We start from the raw sequence: 16,417 nt of genomic DNA on the forward strand, positions 1-16,417 counted from the left end.
ATGACATCACATCGGCTGTTGATCTGAGGATTGATTTGTTCACATTTATTCTAATTTGGATTCCAACAGGAAAAGTCAGCTGACGTAAATGGAACAATCAGAGTCAAGGCGAAATCAAAAGTTTGTTTTCATGAAAAACAGATCACAGGCTGTGATTGATACTCTGTGATTGATACTCCGTGATTGATAGGTTGTGATCGATAGTCTGTGACTGATACTCTGTGATTGACAGATTGTGATTGATACTCTGTGACTGATACTCTGTGATTGATCTCACTGTGTAAATGTTATTTTAAGGTGGACGTTCTCTTTAACATCTTCACATCTTCATCTTCAGGTGATAATATACAAATGAGTTTTTTCTGTCCTTCTAATATGAATTTCTGTATCACATTAAGTATCATTTCAGGACAGAATTACACCAAAAATCACCTCAGAACTGGATAGTAAAGTAAAGTCTTTTTCCACAGAACTTATTTCAGATTCAAACTTCAGACTTTTCCTCATTTGTCTTCAGCTCTTTAACATGTCTGGGATTAAGTGCTCCATCAGTCTGACAGAAAGTTAATATTCATGAATTTCTGTGTTTAAAGAGTCGTTTCGCTCAGCAGCTGCAGAGAAACATTTTTCTGCGTCAAAGCCAAACTGAAGGAACATCAATGTTTCACCTCATCCGGTGTTTTTCTCCTTGTTTCTCCATGTTTTGTCTGACTTTGTGTGGATCTGCTGCCACCTGCTGTTCACTCTGCAGCTGTGCAGGATGCGATGTCTCTCCTCACAGGTGAGAGCTCGTTCAGCAGCTCGGCCCCCATCAGACAGAAGCGTCACGAGGTCCACGGAAGAAGATATCATGAAGAATAAAAGACACAATAAAAACACAAACAGGCGACGTCTGAAGCACTTTATTGTGTTTTAAATGTAGAAAACCGAGAAAGAGTCTCAATGTAAACAGGAAAAGGTCATTTTATCCATTCAGATTCAACTCCAAAACAAAACGTGACCTTCCAATTAAAAAAAAGGTCAGACTGAACAAGTGTATTTTCATCTTTGTAAAGGCTCATTTTTGACAATATCTCAGTGAAATAATTAATAGATAACATTCAGTTTGATGTGAATCTTTGATCTCATTCAACAAACTGATGCAGAAACAAACAGAAAAATATTCAAAGTAAACGTCTGAAGGTTTGAATTACAGCCAACGAAGGAAGTCACGCAGCGATTTTCAGATTAAAATACAAAATCAAATCAAGTTGAACAGAAATAAAACCCAAACAAACCTCCAGCAAACGTTAAATGAAATCATTTTACAAATAAATGCTGAAAACTCTTCATTTAAATAAGCATCAAAACTGAGGAAAGACGGAGACTCGTCAACTATCTGAACATTAGATGATTGTTTTTGTTTGATTGTGAATTTATTGACAATCAGCAGCTCTTGACTTCATTCTGCATCACATTTTCAAAGGTTTCAGTGGAGCATTTTAAAATCAGTGTCACTCATGGAGATCATTAATAATCGATCATTAAACATTAGCTGGAAACAAAAGCTTTATTTGAGACGTGAACAGTGTTTCTGTAAATATAACAGACAGCACAGACAAGTGACAGTGTTACTTTTATCGTTTTAAACTTTCTGAACTCTGCCGTCCAAACGAAGGTCGACGTCACTGAGAGGTCACAGGTCAGCAATCAATGAGCGATCATGTGACCTCTCCTTTCAGAAGGAAAACCCGCTTCTTCTTCTGAGATTCTGACATTCAGGTCGATTCCACTCTCGTGTGCAGTAAACATCAAGCTACCTGCTAGCTTAGCTTAACATAAAACATAGGTAAACAGCAAGCGTGGCTCTGCCCAGATTCATCAGTCAAAGGTTTCACATCCATCACTGTTCTGACTTTGAAATCTTCATTTAACCACAGATGTCATTTCTCTTTAAAACCTTTATTTGTGTTTCATTTTCAGCTTCCAGCCATGTTTTAAACAATAAGTCATATCTAACATTAACAAATGGATTAATTTCAAGAATCAAATTCTTAATTTGGCGGGTTAAAGCTGACAACAGGAAACAATTTGAGCTCCTGATTTTAGCTCCAGACTGCAGAACACCTTTACTTTGGCATCGACTTCCTGTAATTCTCACAGGTTTCAATTCACTTCGTTATTATGTTGGAGTCTGTGCAAATTAAATGCACTGAAATATTGCAACTGATCAACTTTAGAGTCAAATCCTCCAGAGATGAATCATGGGTAATATTGTGTTACGGAGTGAAACCTCTAATTAGGTTCAACGTAAAAACACTAAAGGCACGTTCAGTGATAGAGTGGTCAGTGAGATGCTCGGTTGGTCTTAACAGTCTGAGAGTTCAGTAAATCTTTTTATCTGCCTTCTCCAGAGTCTGCTAACGCTAAGCTAAGCTAATTTAAGGTTCAGTAACCTTTTCCATCCTCGTACAATCACCTTGTCCAATCTGCGCTCACTACAAAACAAGTGTGACCAAAGCCAGCATCCGACCACGAGGATTGTGATTGTAGCATCATCCACTTCCTGTCAAAGTGCAGCCAGAAAATAAAACGGAGAAACTCGTTCAATACACTCAGGCCTCAGTTAAAGAGCTGAGAGGCTGCTCTGCTGTCCTGTGTCCTCTGCTGTGGACATTCCATACAGAGACATACTAAAATACTGCCCTGCCAGCACATGCAGCCAATCAGCACTGCTGCTGCTGAACATGTGTTCTGCGTATGTCAGCAGCTCATTCCGGTCTGTTCTGCACCTCACTCACAGAAAGCTGGAGGCAACGTTCCATTTCCTGTAAAGGACAACGAGGTGTCTCATCTCACCGGAGCCGCTGGTCTCGACTGTGCAGCCAAACTCGATTCTCTTGACCAAACACTCGTTGAACCTCTGAGCTTCTGCTCTCTACAGTGTCCAAAGTGCAAATATATTGTTTGAAGATACAAAGACAAAAGCATAAATGTGATGAAAAGATTCAGGACAAAACGAGACTCTGATCTGAAAGGCCGGCTCGTCTCACTGAGACACCGTCAGTGTGGACCTGCTCCGGCAGCCTGGTTAATATTCCTATATCGTATCGTGGAGGCAACTGCCACAATCAGAAGATCACAACTGGTCTTCAAACATTAAAGAGTCTTCCTCAGTGGTCCTGGTTTCTCCAGTCCGTCAGATTGGCAGAGACAGGACCACAGACAGGGACTGCACTTCCTCAAGTTTGTCCCGTAAAAGATGTGTTCACTGTTTGTCAACCACAACCTCACTACAGCTCCCTGTTTCCAAAACGGGTGTAGCCAAGAGAAATCGTCATGACAACCTGACACCTGAGTCCTGCTTATCAACCCGAGAGGATCAAGACATCTGAGCCGCAAGTCCAGAGTTCTGAAAGCAGACTGACCACTAGACAGTTAGACCGTTTCAACCCGGTGAGAGAAACAAAACTCACCTCTGATATAATGATTATTCATGATGGAAGCTTCATCTCTCCTCACTCTCTGAGTAAAGATTAATGTTGAAAACTCTTCTCGTTCAAAGGCAGCACTGACCGTCTGTTCTCGTCCGGAACCAAAGATCACTTGTGAAGCTGAAATCTGATTAAATGTCTAACCCTCAGTCTGGTTTTAATAAGGTATGGTTTGAAAACAGTGAACAAATCCTTGAATAAACTCCCATGTTCATCAGATCCATGATGATGATGATGATGATGATGATGATGATGATGATGATGATGATGATGATGATGATGATGAGGGACACTGACAGCATCTGATTATTTTAAGTAGTCTCATGATCCCAGGCAGTGGAGGAGCTGAACAGCAAACCTGGAAGTCAGCAGAATTCATTCAAGAAGTTTTCCAGCATGAATGACATGACGTCTGGTCCCAGACTGAAGACGCGGCTCAGCAAGACGTTTGAGTGATTTGCAGGTGAAAAGATCCAAGTTCTGCTCAACAACACGTTAACGTTGGTTGAATAGTGACATTTTCCAGCATTAAATGATCGGCATTTCAGATCAATCAGCCCTTCAGAAAACACAGCGTCCGTTAAAAGAGAAGTCGATCTGCTCCGTCAGCTGAGAGACCATAAATGAAAAACACCTCCTGTGTAATGTTCACACCCAAAAAATACTTTTCACCTGCAAATCACCAAACTGGCACTTGCTGAGTGACGTCTTCAGATGTCCATGAAGAGTCCTGAAGGTGACATGGCAGAAAAGATAAGTAGAACTGAGTGAGGAGGAACCTGATTAAATTCAGCCCTGTTCCACTGAGTCACTGTCCTCCACCTAATCCTGGCGCCTCCAGCTCAGAGGAGTTTGGGCCTGGAGGGGTTGGCCCTGACTGACGAATAGGCCCCGATGTGAGTGATGAGGTTGGGTTCCACGCTGTGAGACCTTTCTCCAGGGACCTTCCTCGCCATTTGATACAGGACCATGTCTTTGGCATTCCCCTTGACGCAGAACGAGCCGTCCAGATATTCGGCCACCCTGAGCGAGGCGTTTCCGGGGAAGAGCATGGCCGGGGTGCAGCACTCTGTGGCTGGGCAGACGGCGTAGAGCTGCGGGGAGAGTCTCCGCACCTCCAGGAGGTAGTGCCTCCCCAGCAGCTCCGCGGCAGCCATGAAGTAGATGGTGAAGAAGAAGAGGTGGCTGTAAGAGAGCGTGAAGGAGAAAGAGCAGGGGTTCCAGTAAGGAAAGGTGAGGAGGAGGGCCGTCGCACTGACCAGCCCGAGTCCCACCCACTCCAGGATGCGGTAAGGCTCCGGGTTCCAGTAGCGCTGCAGCCTTTCAGGGTGATACAGCTTTATGTAAAGAGTCTGGAGGGCAAAGCGTCTCGACAGCAGGTCCTTCACAACTCTGAAAAAGTCCTGTGACGGCAAAGCGTCGTCTTCCAGGACAATCATGTTCTTGGGCTTCACCAGTTCAAATCCCTTACGGAGACAAAAGACGTAATCCCTCTTCTCTCTCTCGAAGGTGTTGATTCGTTCCCTGTTCCTCTGCTGCTCCTGAGGCGAGCGCCGGATCACCTTGAAGTGGGCCTCGAGCAGGTCGGCGTCCTCGTTTCTCTGTGGACCGCTTTCCACGTCACAGATCAACACCTCTGCACACCGCCTCTCCCCGCAGCCTCCCAGAATGCCACTCAGCTGCCGCATCACCTGGAGCAGGTAGTGGAAGTCTCGCCCCTCGTTCCGCCTGGTTGTCACCACGGTGACCAGCAGCTCAGGATGGTGGGCAATATCAGTGAATCTGGAAGACATCGCCGCTGCAGTGGACGCGCTCTGCCAGAAGTGCAGGGCGTCCTGACCTCGGCTCAGGCTTTCCCGCAGGACGTCCTCACTCATGGAGTCCAGGTACATGGACCTGATGAAGAAGTAAGAGTAAAGCAGCCGATGGCTGCACAGTGGGAGAACGACGCAGAACGTGATGACGGAGAGGACGAGGGCTTGGGTGACGGTGCTGGACCATCGCATGTGGTGACTGAGGAGCACTTTCCATCGAGGCATTGGTGAAACAGCCGACTGGAACCACAGGGTGACAAAATGAACCCTGCTCAGAGCCTTCAGGTCGACGCCTACAACTGATAGTTCTGTGGAAAAGGTGTTGGCACTTCTTCTTGTGAACAGAGGCGAGAGTTTCAGCTCCGCCCTGGTCGTCTGTAAAGAGACAAAAGAAGGTTTTTCCTCAGTTATTGTTATGAATGTTGAACTGTTGAAACATGAAACCAGGACCAGAATCATCCTCATGGTTTATCTTTGTAATTACATCCCACTGAAAAGCACGGCCCTGTCTTTAGTTCTTTCTGTTAGGTCTCATTTATGTCGTTCGGTGTTTTGGTTCCTCTTTCCTAAATCTGAAAAACTTTAAAATCAGTTAATGAACATGGCAGCATATGTATACACAAGGTCTCAACTTCTTTGTTTTTAATGTCTTCAGCGTCCTCTAAGGGTTCTTTATATGAAGAGACAAGATTCACAGAGGCTGTCAGGCAATCACATCACTCCATGTTTTCATGGGTCCAAATGAAAAAAGTCTCTAGATTTAGTTCAGACACACTTTTCCCAAAATTCAGCGTGACAGGTGTCAGGAGTCCACAAGAACTTAAGTCAACTGAACAGTTTGGACAAAACAGCAGAGGACTCCAGAGTTTAAAGGACATGTCCAGGTCTGTCTAAACCAGCACAGAGGTCCACTCAGCGGAAGTGATGAAGGACAAAATCGACAGTCCTCATGCCTAAAATTGACCTCAGCTGAAGACAGTTTGGCGTCTCAGCAGTCGAGTTCCTCAGATCAGGTGAGGATCGTCCAAAACCAGTCTGTTCAGTTCAGCGTTTCCACAGCGAGTTTGCATCACAGGACTGATGCAAACAGGAAATGTTACACTGAAGACAATGCTGGACAGAAATGAGCTTTTCATATCACACCGAGCATCTGTGTGTGTGTGTGTGTGTGTGTGTGTGTGTGTGTGTGTGTACCATGAAGTGGTTCACACAGGCGCGCACCGCTGTACAGAGACAGCGGTGTGTGTGTGTGTGTGTGTGTGTGTGTGTGCGTGTGTGTGTGTGTGTGTGTGTGTGTGTATTTACCATGAAGTGGTTCACACACGCGCACCGCTGTACAGGGACAGCGGTGTGTGTGTGTGTGTGTGTGTGTGTGTGTGTGTGTGTGTGTGTGTGTATCATGAAGTGGTTCACACGCGCGCACCGCTGTACAGGGACAGTGTGTGGATAAAGCACACACAGGTGTGTTCGCTGTTTGTCTCAGTGTCTCTACCAAAAACAGCTGGACGGTCCACTGCTGTCATTTAATCAGACATCTTCCGGCTCAGCGTGTCCGCGTGCGTTAACCCGGAATCAAAGATCATCGGTAAACTGACGAAGAGCGGCACTTAGCAACAGGCTAACTGACAAACTAACTGACAGACTAACTGACAGGCCAACTGACAAGCTAGCAGGTGAAACATCAGCAGAGCAGTTTACAGACCAGTTCAGTAAAATACAGAGAAGAAGACTCACGGAGAGCTCGAGCTGCTGTCGGCTGCCATGTCCCCACAGGTACGGTATCTGCGCGCAGCCGAAGTACCGTAATACTGCGAGTACAGGCGCAGCGAGGTACCCGCTGCTCGTGACCAGCAGGTGGCACCACAGGACCCCACGGGGAGGGGGGTCTTTCTTTCTTTCTTTCTTTCTTTCTTTCTTTCTTTCTTTCTTTCTTTCTTTCTTTCTTTCTTTCTTTCTTTCTTTCGTTTTGTAATAATTGTTCTTGTAATAAACTCATTTCTGAAGAAGCCTCTGTGTGTGTGTGTGTTTGTTAATTGCACAGTGCGACCATGGCCGGCCCTTGAGGCTGTGTGTGTGTGTGTGTGTGTGTGTGGGGGGGGGGATAATTGTTCATCAGGTGTGTTTTGATGAAGCACCGTTAATCTGGTCACTTTCATTTTTCCGTTCAGATCTTCTCTCAGGGTCTGACCTTCAGCTGGTGGCTGTTCAGCAGGTTTGAAGCTGATGGTTTTTTAGTGGTCACAGAAGTTAAAGCCTGTCAGCCACATTTAGCTTTTTATTTAAAGTGCACTGAAGCGTCTTTCTGTGTCTGTTTATCAGAAGCTTCTCTGATCTGATCTGAAGTCAGAGTGACGTGAAACACACACAGACACACCAAACCTCCTTCAGATCACTGAGCACGAATGCGATCTGATCAGCGATCAGCTGAGAGCAGAACAGAAGTATTCAGGTCAAATAACTATGTTTACCACATTATCATTGCACCAAGGGTGAACTCTCAGAATCATCAGAGTACAACAGTGAAGAAACACAGAGGCACTTTAAAGCCGCTGGTCGACAGACAAAAAGAAGAATCTGGACGAATGGACTCCCTGGATTCAATCTGAGGTCATAAAGCTATCACCTGAGTCTATGAATCCCATGTGCTCTGTTTGTTTGGTTGCACCTGAAGGCACCACCGCCAACAGGTGTGCTCTGCGTGTCTTTCTTATCGTTCACATATGTTCACACACTGTTCCACCTGCAGCGGCTCCACCTGTCGGAGCCTCATGAAGCAGTGACATCACACAGACAGGAACACGCCTAAAATCCTCTTTGACTTGTTTTTCCTGAAACTGGTCTTTGTTTAACTGAAGTCTGTTCTTCAGTAATCCAGTTAAAGATAGCAGTGATGATCCAGGTGAGAGAACAGCAACACGCCTCACCTGACTCACCTGCTCTGCAGCAGACATGCAGTCAGACATCTGAAACATGTCGTTGCTGCTCCCTGAAGGTGAATCATCATGATCGCTGTGGTTTCCAGCGTTTTAGGATAATTTCTCTGAATAATCTGAGCTCCAACATCAGGACTTCAAACACAGATAGAAGTCTGATTGTGGGAATTCGATTTGACGTCGGCTGAACAAACCTGTTCATCTGGATTCTCTGCAGCTCCGATACATGAACCTATGTCTTCCTCACTGAGAGGAAGAGCTGTAACATCACACACCTTCCAACCAATCACGGAAGTGCTTTATTCTACAGGTGCTCCCTGTAGAGACAGAGACAGAGCTCATGTCATCTTCGTCTTCAGCTACATGCTTCCTGCAGACCGATGAAGACGATAAAACCTCCTCCTGTAATCGGTTTGGGATACTGATGCAGCTTTTATCATCTTATCTGAAGTATTCAGCGCTGAGCTCAGTCTGCTGATTGAGATGAAGATTAGATAATGTCTCCCTCAGTATCTAAAAACACCATCAGCAGGACAAAAGAGCAGAGAGGAAGAGGAGGAGTCTGCCTTCAGCTCAGGTTGCATCACTGTGGCCACTGATGCATCCTTATATAACACATACTGTAATACTGCAGCCTGCATGTGTGTGTTTATTTGGGTCTCCAGTAGCTGTCACCTTGGCAACAACTCTGTCATTTTTGGTCTTTCTTCATTCTCTGAAATCAGTTTTTCCCACAAGCGCAACAAACCTTCATTAGCACGAGAGCAGCTCGAGAAACTTCATATTTCAACTGAAATGAGATGTTTTGTTTTCTCTTGTTTGGAAGAAATCATCTGAAAGACAACAAAGTCAATAACCAAGCTAGCCAGACTAGCACAGCGCTGCTCTCAGATAAATGCTAACAACAGCATGCTAACATTCATTCACACTGACTATGCTAACATACTGATGTTTAGCTGGCACAATCGTTATCGTGTTGAGTGTGTTAGCATGCTAACGTGCACATTAGCAGTGGACTCAAAGTTCAGCTGAGGCTGGTGAGGATGTGATTGGTTCTGCAGGTGTTTGGTCATAAACCAAAGTGTTGGAGACATTTTGAGCTGATGAGGATTAATGAAGTTGTTCCAGTTCATCCTCAGGGGAGCGTGAATGTCTGCACCGCGTTCCATCACAATCACCCAACAGCTGCTGAGAGTTCAGCCCGTTAGCTAAAAACAGAACAATATTGTGACATTTTCTGAGATTTATACATCAGGTCAAAAGACACGTCTGTGGAGCCTTTTAGCCTCTTTTAGCTCCTTGTTTCGTTTTATTTCCCGCCTGGTTTAGTCTCATCGTGTCGATCGGCAGCAGTGAAGAGAACATCTGAAGGATTTTGTCTCAATGTGTTCTGGAGGATTTGTGGTCTGAATAAACAGCAGAGGAGTTCTGGTTCCTGTGTGGATCAGGTTTTGGACCAGGTTTTGGACCAGGTTTCGTCTCAGGAGTCCTCGTCCTCCCCGCCATGCGTCCACACACTGTTGTCTCCATCGGGAGTAGGTTTCCCAGGCAGGAGGATTGGGTGACGGCAGCTGAAACCAGATCCAGATCAGCGATTATGTGAGGTGTTTGTGCAGCGGCTCGCCTGCCAAATGAGATGCTGATGTTTCCATGGATCTGTTGTTTACAGCGTGAGGTGTGAAAGGATGAAGGGTCACAAACAGACCTGAGCTCACGTTACCACATGAAAATATCCAGGAGTGTGTGTCAGCTAACAGGCTGCTGTAGCCGGACTTCTGATCCAGACTCAGAATAAACCAATGATGTCAGTTTAATTTAGCACAAAGACTGGAAGCAGGGGGAACTGTTAGCCTAGCCCCATAAAGAGGTTCAGCCACCTCTTTCTATGTTGTATGTTGTTAGCTAACAAGCTACGAACAGTCGATCCTGCTGTAGATTTAAGAGATCAAACCAATGATGAATCCTGGACTTACAGATTCAGCTAACTGCTGCTAAAGCGCAACGTTCTGCTGCTGATCTGATCAATGAACAACACAACATGTAATATTTGATGTCTTCACGCAGTAGAGCTGCAGAGTTTGTGCTGTGAGCCTCGATCCGTCTGACGGTGAATATTTGACTCGCTCTGCTCCGTGAGGCGTTCAGTGCAGCACTGATCCATGTCTGCAGGTTTGAGTCATGGTCTTAGTGATTTCCTGCTTTTGTCATGTCGCCAAACAAACATCATGTGTCTTTAAGTGGAGCTCACACTTCAAGTTGTTCTCAACTAAAACTCATGACCTTCTAAAGTTTCTCCTCTGGAGAGTCTGTAAAATCTGAAAATCAGAGTTTCAGGTTTCTGTCACAGATGTTGTCTGACTCAGCTTGTTCAGAGTCTGTTATAATCCAAGCATTGGACTGTTGGTGCAGCGCTGGATTACAGCGCAGGGTGTGTGTGCGTGTGTTGATTAAAGGACGGAGGTGAACTCAGAGGGAAGGACACTGAACAAGTTTATCAACAAAAAAACACTCATGAAACCAAAGTCAGTGTTTCTGTTGAACTTTTCTATTCAGGCCAGAGACAGGAAGTGTCATCTGAGTGATTTTAGAAAATAAAATCTGAATGTTTTCTGTTTTATGTGAAGTTTAGCTTCTTGTGAAGTGCTGACGATCTCAGGTGTGTTTGATCTGATAGGTGACAGCAGGTGTGTTCAGTAATCACCATCAGTGCCGTCACTTTCAGCCTGAAGTGTGTTCACCCCTGAAGGTGACAGCAGGGTGGAAGCTGTGCCCTGTGAGCCAATGAGAGGTGGCCTCTCTCAGGTGTGTGACACTTAAATAAATTCATTCCTCCATGAAACATGAAAAATCAGCAGCTCAGTGGTTCCATGGCTTCAGTCAGCTGACTTCGTTCCCTTTATTAGTTCACTTATTAGAGCAGTTTCATGGATCTGAACGTTCCTGCTGTTCTGTCTGTGTCTGCATCAACGAAACAAACCAGAACAATCAATAACTATTAGATACGTATTAGATAACTATGAGCTCCACTTTGATTATTGATAATGAAAAATATTTCATTATGAGTCTGTTCTGACTTCATGTCCACAGAAAAACAATCAAAGCACATTAATGCAGATCACTGATCCCGTTCTTACTGTCTGTACCTGTAGTTCTGTTAGTTGTTGCTACTGTTGTTGTTGTTGTTGTTGTTGTTGTTGTTGTTGTTGGTGGTGGTGGTACTGTTGTTGTTGTTGTTGTTGTTGTTGTTGTTGTTGTTGTTGTTGTTGTTGTTGTTGTTGTTGTTGTCAGCAGCAGCAGCTGTCTTTGCAACCTCCTCCCGCTGCTGGTGGTCTTGATGCTGCACGGGTCCCGCTGGTCAAACGCGGGTCACTTCCGTCACTGACCGTCCAGGAGTTCGGCGGACTTTGACCTGCAGCCTCTGTGAGCAGCTCCGTCTGTGGGCCCGCCGGGCGTGTCTCCTGTCTGCATATGAGGATTCCGGTTTTTCCAGTCGACTCCCCCCGGTTTAAACCGTCGCAGCTCTGAGTCCCGGTTCAGTCTGAGCAGCAGCAGCAGCAGCAGCAGCAACAGGATGGCCTCCAACACCGCCACCATGGGAAACCTCCCCAGCGGGATTGGGATATGCACGACCATCCCCGACATCCTCTACCTGCCAGAGCTGGTAAGAAAGAGCAGCCGACAGCCGGAAGAGCTGAGTTCAGTTTTCTATGACATGAACTTTGTCTGTGTCCTCGTTCAGCTGCGCGCGCTGCGCTCACCTTTACGCAGCTTTTACGCATGAAAACAGTTTGGATTCCCGACAGAGTTCAGAGTGTGACTGTGGTGTGAGACGGACAGGAGGCGATGGTGTGGAGAGGAGTTCAAACGGACTGTTTGTCTTCATGTGGAGACTAAAGACAAACGGACCGTTTGTCCTTAAAGCTCGTCTCCGTCACCGCCAAAAACAAAAGATCTGTTTCCACATTCTGGTTTTATTCTGGTTGTACTGCTTTTATTTCCTGAAACAGGAGATTGTTGTCATAGTGACACCACATGTCTTTTCCAGGTTTACATTTCACCTGCTGGAGAGGACATAAAGGACTCTAATCGGTTGATATCAGTCATCCGTCTGTCAGACTGTCTGTGATGAAGCTGCAGCAGTTTCTGAGTTTTCAGGGTTCACACTTCAACGTGACCGCCTGTCTGTCTGACACCCAAAACACAGACAGACAGACAGACAGACAGACAGACAGACAGACAATTTCTCCTGTGACTCACAAACATGTTTCTAGAATAATAAACTGTCAGAAATCAAAATGTAATCATATGTAAATGATGAAGTGAGGAAGAGGAGACATGAGTTCAACTCTGCCACCTGAAAAGTTTAAACTTTAAGTTTTAGACTTTAATTTTGACTTTAATGTTAAATAAAATAAAAAGAGATTTGATTCAGTTTTCCAGGCGCTGTGTTCAGGTCAGACTCCAGCGCCGCTCTGGCCTGACACTGCTCACACCAGCTGATCTCAGACCAGCTTTGCACAAACCGGCGGCCAGATGTTGATTGCGTGGCCGAGCGCGCGACACAGCAGCCAGACGTCACACTGAGAGATATTAATCTGAGAGAGAAGCTGCGTGACGGAGGAGAGAAGGCATGAGCGATAGGACACGTTTCACCTGAGCATTTAACGTCAAAGACGTCAGAACATCTGAGCACAGGAGGAGTGAGGCAGGTGTTTACAGGTGAACTGAACTGGAGCATTAACTCTGTGTGTGTGTGTGCGTGAGAGAGAGAGAGCGAGAGAGAGAGAGAGAGAGAGAGAGAGAGAGAGAGAGAGAATGTATGTGCGTGTGAGCAGGTGGAGTCTGGTGCAGCTCCATCAATAATGCAGCCTGTCAATCATCAGAGGTGTAGAGTGAACGAAGGCTCGTCTGTTCTGGAAACACAGGGTGGACAAAATAATGGGAACGCAGCAGCTACATTCAGCTGTCAATCATCTGATTCTGGTTATAAACGTTGACATTTAGGTTCCAGCTGAGCCAGACTGAGATTACAGGACGAAGAACTATTGATTAGGAACGTTTCTGAAACAATTAGTCGATCAATTAATTAGTCGATCAATCAATTAGTCAATCGACACAAATATGAGCCGCAGCTGTTTTCATCACTTAGTTGTTTAATTAATTTTCAAAGTGAAAATGGTTTCAGCATCCCATAGTAATCGATTGATCAATCGATTGGTCGAGGCAGCAGATTGATCGATGATGTCAGCGGTGGTTACGGTCAGCGGGTCTCCTCTGTCTCACTGTCTCTGGCCTTCCTGCAGATCTTCGGCGGTCTGGTGTGGATCCTGGTGGCGTGCACGCTGGTGGTGCCGGCGAACCCTCAGGGCTGGGTGATGTTCGTGTCGGTCTTCTGCTTTGTCATGACGTTCATCTGGATGGTGGTGTTCGCCTGCGGGGGGCATCACAACAGAAGCAGCTGGGCGGCGGCGGTGAGTCCTCCACACGTCAACACAGACCGGTCGACTTCAGAAAAACATGACACCAGTTTGACCAGGGCGGCGTTCCAGTTCATTTCATGTGACGCTCAGCTCGTACTCTCACTGTAATAACGTCACACCACAGATTCTTCCTCATGCCTCTGTCTTCCTCTTCCTCATCTGCCAGGACTTTTTGTATCACGGCATCGCCGCCTTCTTCTACCTCAGCGCTTCAGTGGCGTTGGCCAAAGTGACCCTGGACATGAAGGACGGGACTAGCTTCCAGAACTACCAGCTGGACATCTCTGCAGTGGTGAGTCAGGCTGTTTCCTGCTGAACCGACTGCAGAGCTGATGGTGATGATGATGATGGTGATGATGATCATCTCATCCAAACCAATAAAACTAACCTGAACCTGGGAGACAACACACCTGAATGTGTCCACAAAAACTCCCTGGTTATCTGTTTTCTTCTCCAGCTCTAAACCAGCTGAGAAACGCTCTGATTGACTCTTAACAGGTCCATTCTAAACTCCCATTGGTCATCATTTCATCAGTTTTATGAGCTTTACAGAAAGACAAACCAGAGTCATGAATGCTGACAAGCTGACATGCTGACAATGAGTCTGAAAAACAGTGAAATGTCTGAGCTTCTCATTAACTCCTGAACACACCACAGAGAGACTCTAATGAGAAAGCATTGTGACTGGTTAAAACATGCTTTAGAGCTGGTGTGCTGCTGCCATTGACCAGATCACTGTGATTATACCGTTGTGTTCATTGTCCTCAGAGGACAAACCCTGAGGATGTCCACTGTCTTTGTCTACTCAGGTCTTCTCGTACGTGGCGACTCTCCTCTACTTCATCCACACCATCCTGTCTGCCATCCGATGGAAATCCTTCTAGAGGTTTCTGACGTGAGACAGGGCCGACTTCGTTCTTAAAGCTTGTACATAAAGCTGTGGCACGCTGGCAATGAAGGGGGGCTGACACGACGGAGGCCAGCCGCTGTGGTTTGACACCGTCCCCTCGCCGGGACACAGAGCGACATCTGGACCAGTATGGCGTCGGTCAGCGTCTGGCCGTCTGAGGCGACCCAGATGGTTTGTGTCACAGAGCGGCTTCACATCCACAGAAACTGGTTCTCATCTCATGGCGGCTCTGCGGAGCTGCTCGCAGGTCAAACTCTCGCAAACCACCAAAGTGTTGAGTCCACAGAGTCACAAACAGCAGGAAGCTGACGGAGGATGTCGAGTTTTTAAACTTTATATTCGCACTCAAATGACGGCCTCGTTTTGTAAAGTTTGAAAAATTCAGTGAAAATGAATAAATGTGTTTGTTTTGAAACATTTAAAACAAAAATGCTCTGGTTCATTTTATTCGTCCAAATAAACCTGCAGGACTTTCATTACGTGACGAAGGCGGAAACCTGAGTCCTGATCAGGCCAACGGATGCTCGGCTGCATCAGGTTCAGCTGTCGCCTCACTTTAAATTTGTGGAGTTCAGTTCATATTCATCCATAATCATTCATGTTCTGGTCAGTTCTGGTTCCGGTGGACCCGGAACCAGAACTAACTAGGCACAGACTGCTGGGAGATTTCCCATGATGCACTGAGCTCCTGTCAGCTCCACTCTGTCTTGATGTCCTGTCAAATGTACAGTCTGTCACCTGACAGCTCTGACATCTACATCCACTGTAGTTAGCATGCTAACCAGCTAGCCACAGCCCGTCCTGTCTTGTAGAACCATTTTGTACCTGAAGGGGGCGACAGTCTGATAGTTCAAACCCTGAAGTTTCAGTTTTCTATGTATCACAAGAGCTCATAGCTTTTTTTTAGTCCAAAAAATAATAAAAGAAACTCACAAAATGTCAAAAAATGAAACTTTCTTCCAGCTGTTTCCTCATTAAAAAGAAAAATACAATCGAACAGCTTCTCAATTCAAGCTCCTCTCTTTCACGGCCTCCAGAGAGCGGCGCTGTGCACCGACTACTTCCTGTCTGTGGTGTAGAAGCTGCTGACACAATGCCGTGTGTGTGTGTGTGTGTGTGTGTGTGAGGCGGAGGTAAGGTGGAGGAAGGGCAGAACGATGTGCTGAACGGGGTCCTGCTGTTTGCATGTGTTCATGTCAGGGGGGCAACAGTTAATGACCTGATTATTAATTAATTGGAAGTTTCCCAAACAGGACATCATGGCTGTGGTCCAGCTGTCTCCATGGTAACAGTGGGCAGGTGAATGGCAGCTGTTGACACCAGTGAATATTTCATCAGCACTGACATCAGGTGAAGTGGAGACAGCAGAGAGGGCAGAGTTCACACACCACTCACAACAGGTGACGTCAGTCAGGTGACATCACGTGGGCGGGGCCTCGGGCGGTCCACCTCCAGCAGGTATTAAGTGAGTTAGTTCAGGCAGAGAGTTTGAGTCCATGCCATGAAACTGTGTGGAGGCTGAAATGCCTCCATCACTCCGTCTGGGTGGAGCTGACGCTGATGAGCAGCAATCAGATGAACTAGTCAGGCTCAGAGCCACACCAGAGAAGCAAGCCTAAACCTGTTGTCTACCTGATCTCTACCTATACATGTTTATCATATTGAATTTTTGTTAGAAAATACTGAATTCAGCTGCAATACTACAAATGAATCCAAGCGGCAGAGAAGGGAGGATTCTGATTGGCTGCAGTGAGTGAAGGACGTGGACAGAAGTCACTGACATTTAACTGATTCTTTAGATGAAGAT

General features: G+C 46.0%; 2 protein-coding genes across 2 annotated transcripts; one reads left to right on the top strand and one right to left on the bottom strand.

Moving 5' to 3' along the window:
* Positions 1 to 892: 892 nt before the first annotated feature.
* pgap4 (post-GPI attachment to proteins GalNAc transferase 4) lies at positions 893 to 5,579 on the bottom strand. The gene has a single exon (XM_070982196.1). It carries the CDS (start codon positions 5,510 to 5,512, stop codon positions 4,316 to 4,318), a length of 1,197 nt encoding a protein of 398 aa, XP_070838297.1. The 5' UTR covers positions 5,513 to 5,579; the 3' UTR covers positions 893 to 4,315.
* Positions 5,580 to 11,776: 6,197 nt separating this feature from the next.
* Positions 11,777 to 15,071, top strand: LOC139345531 (myelin and lymphocyte protein-like). The gene is made up of 4 exons (XM_070984175.1): positions 11,777 to 11,881; positions 13,524 to 13,691; positions 13,867 to 13,992; positions 14,510 to 15,071. Exons 1-4 carry the CDS (start codon positions 11,792 to 11,794, stop codon positions 14,582 to 14,584), a joined length of 459 nt encoding a protein of 152 aa, XP_070840276.1. The 5' UTR covers positions 11,777 to 11,791; the 3' UTR covers positions 14,585 to 15,071.
* Positions 15,072 to 16,417: the final 1,346 nt, after the last annotated feature.

This window comes from Chaetodon trifascialis, chromosome 2 (genome assembly GCF_039877785.1).
Source record: "Chaetodon trifascialis isolate fChaTrf1 chromosome 2, fChaTrf1.hap1, whole genome shotgun sequence".
In the NCBI taxonomy this organism is placed as follows: domain Eukaryota; kingdom Metazoa; phylum Chordata; class Actinopteri; order Chaetodontiformes; family Chaetodontidae; genus Chaetodon; species Chaetodon trifascialis.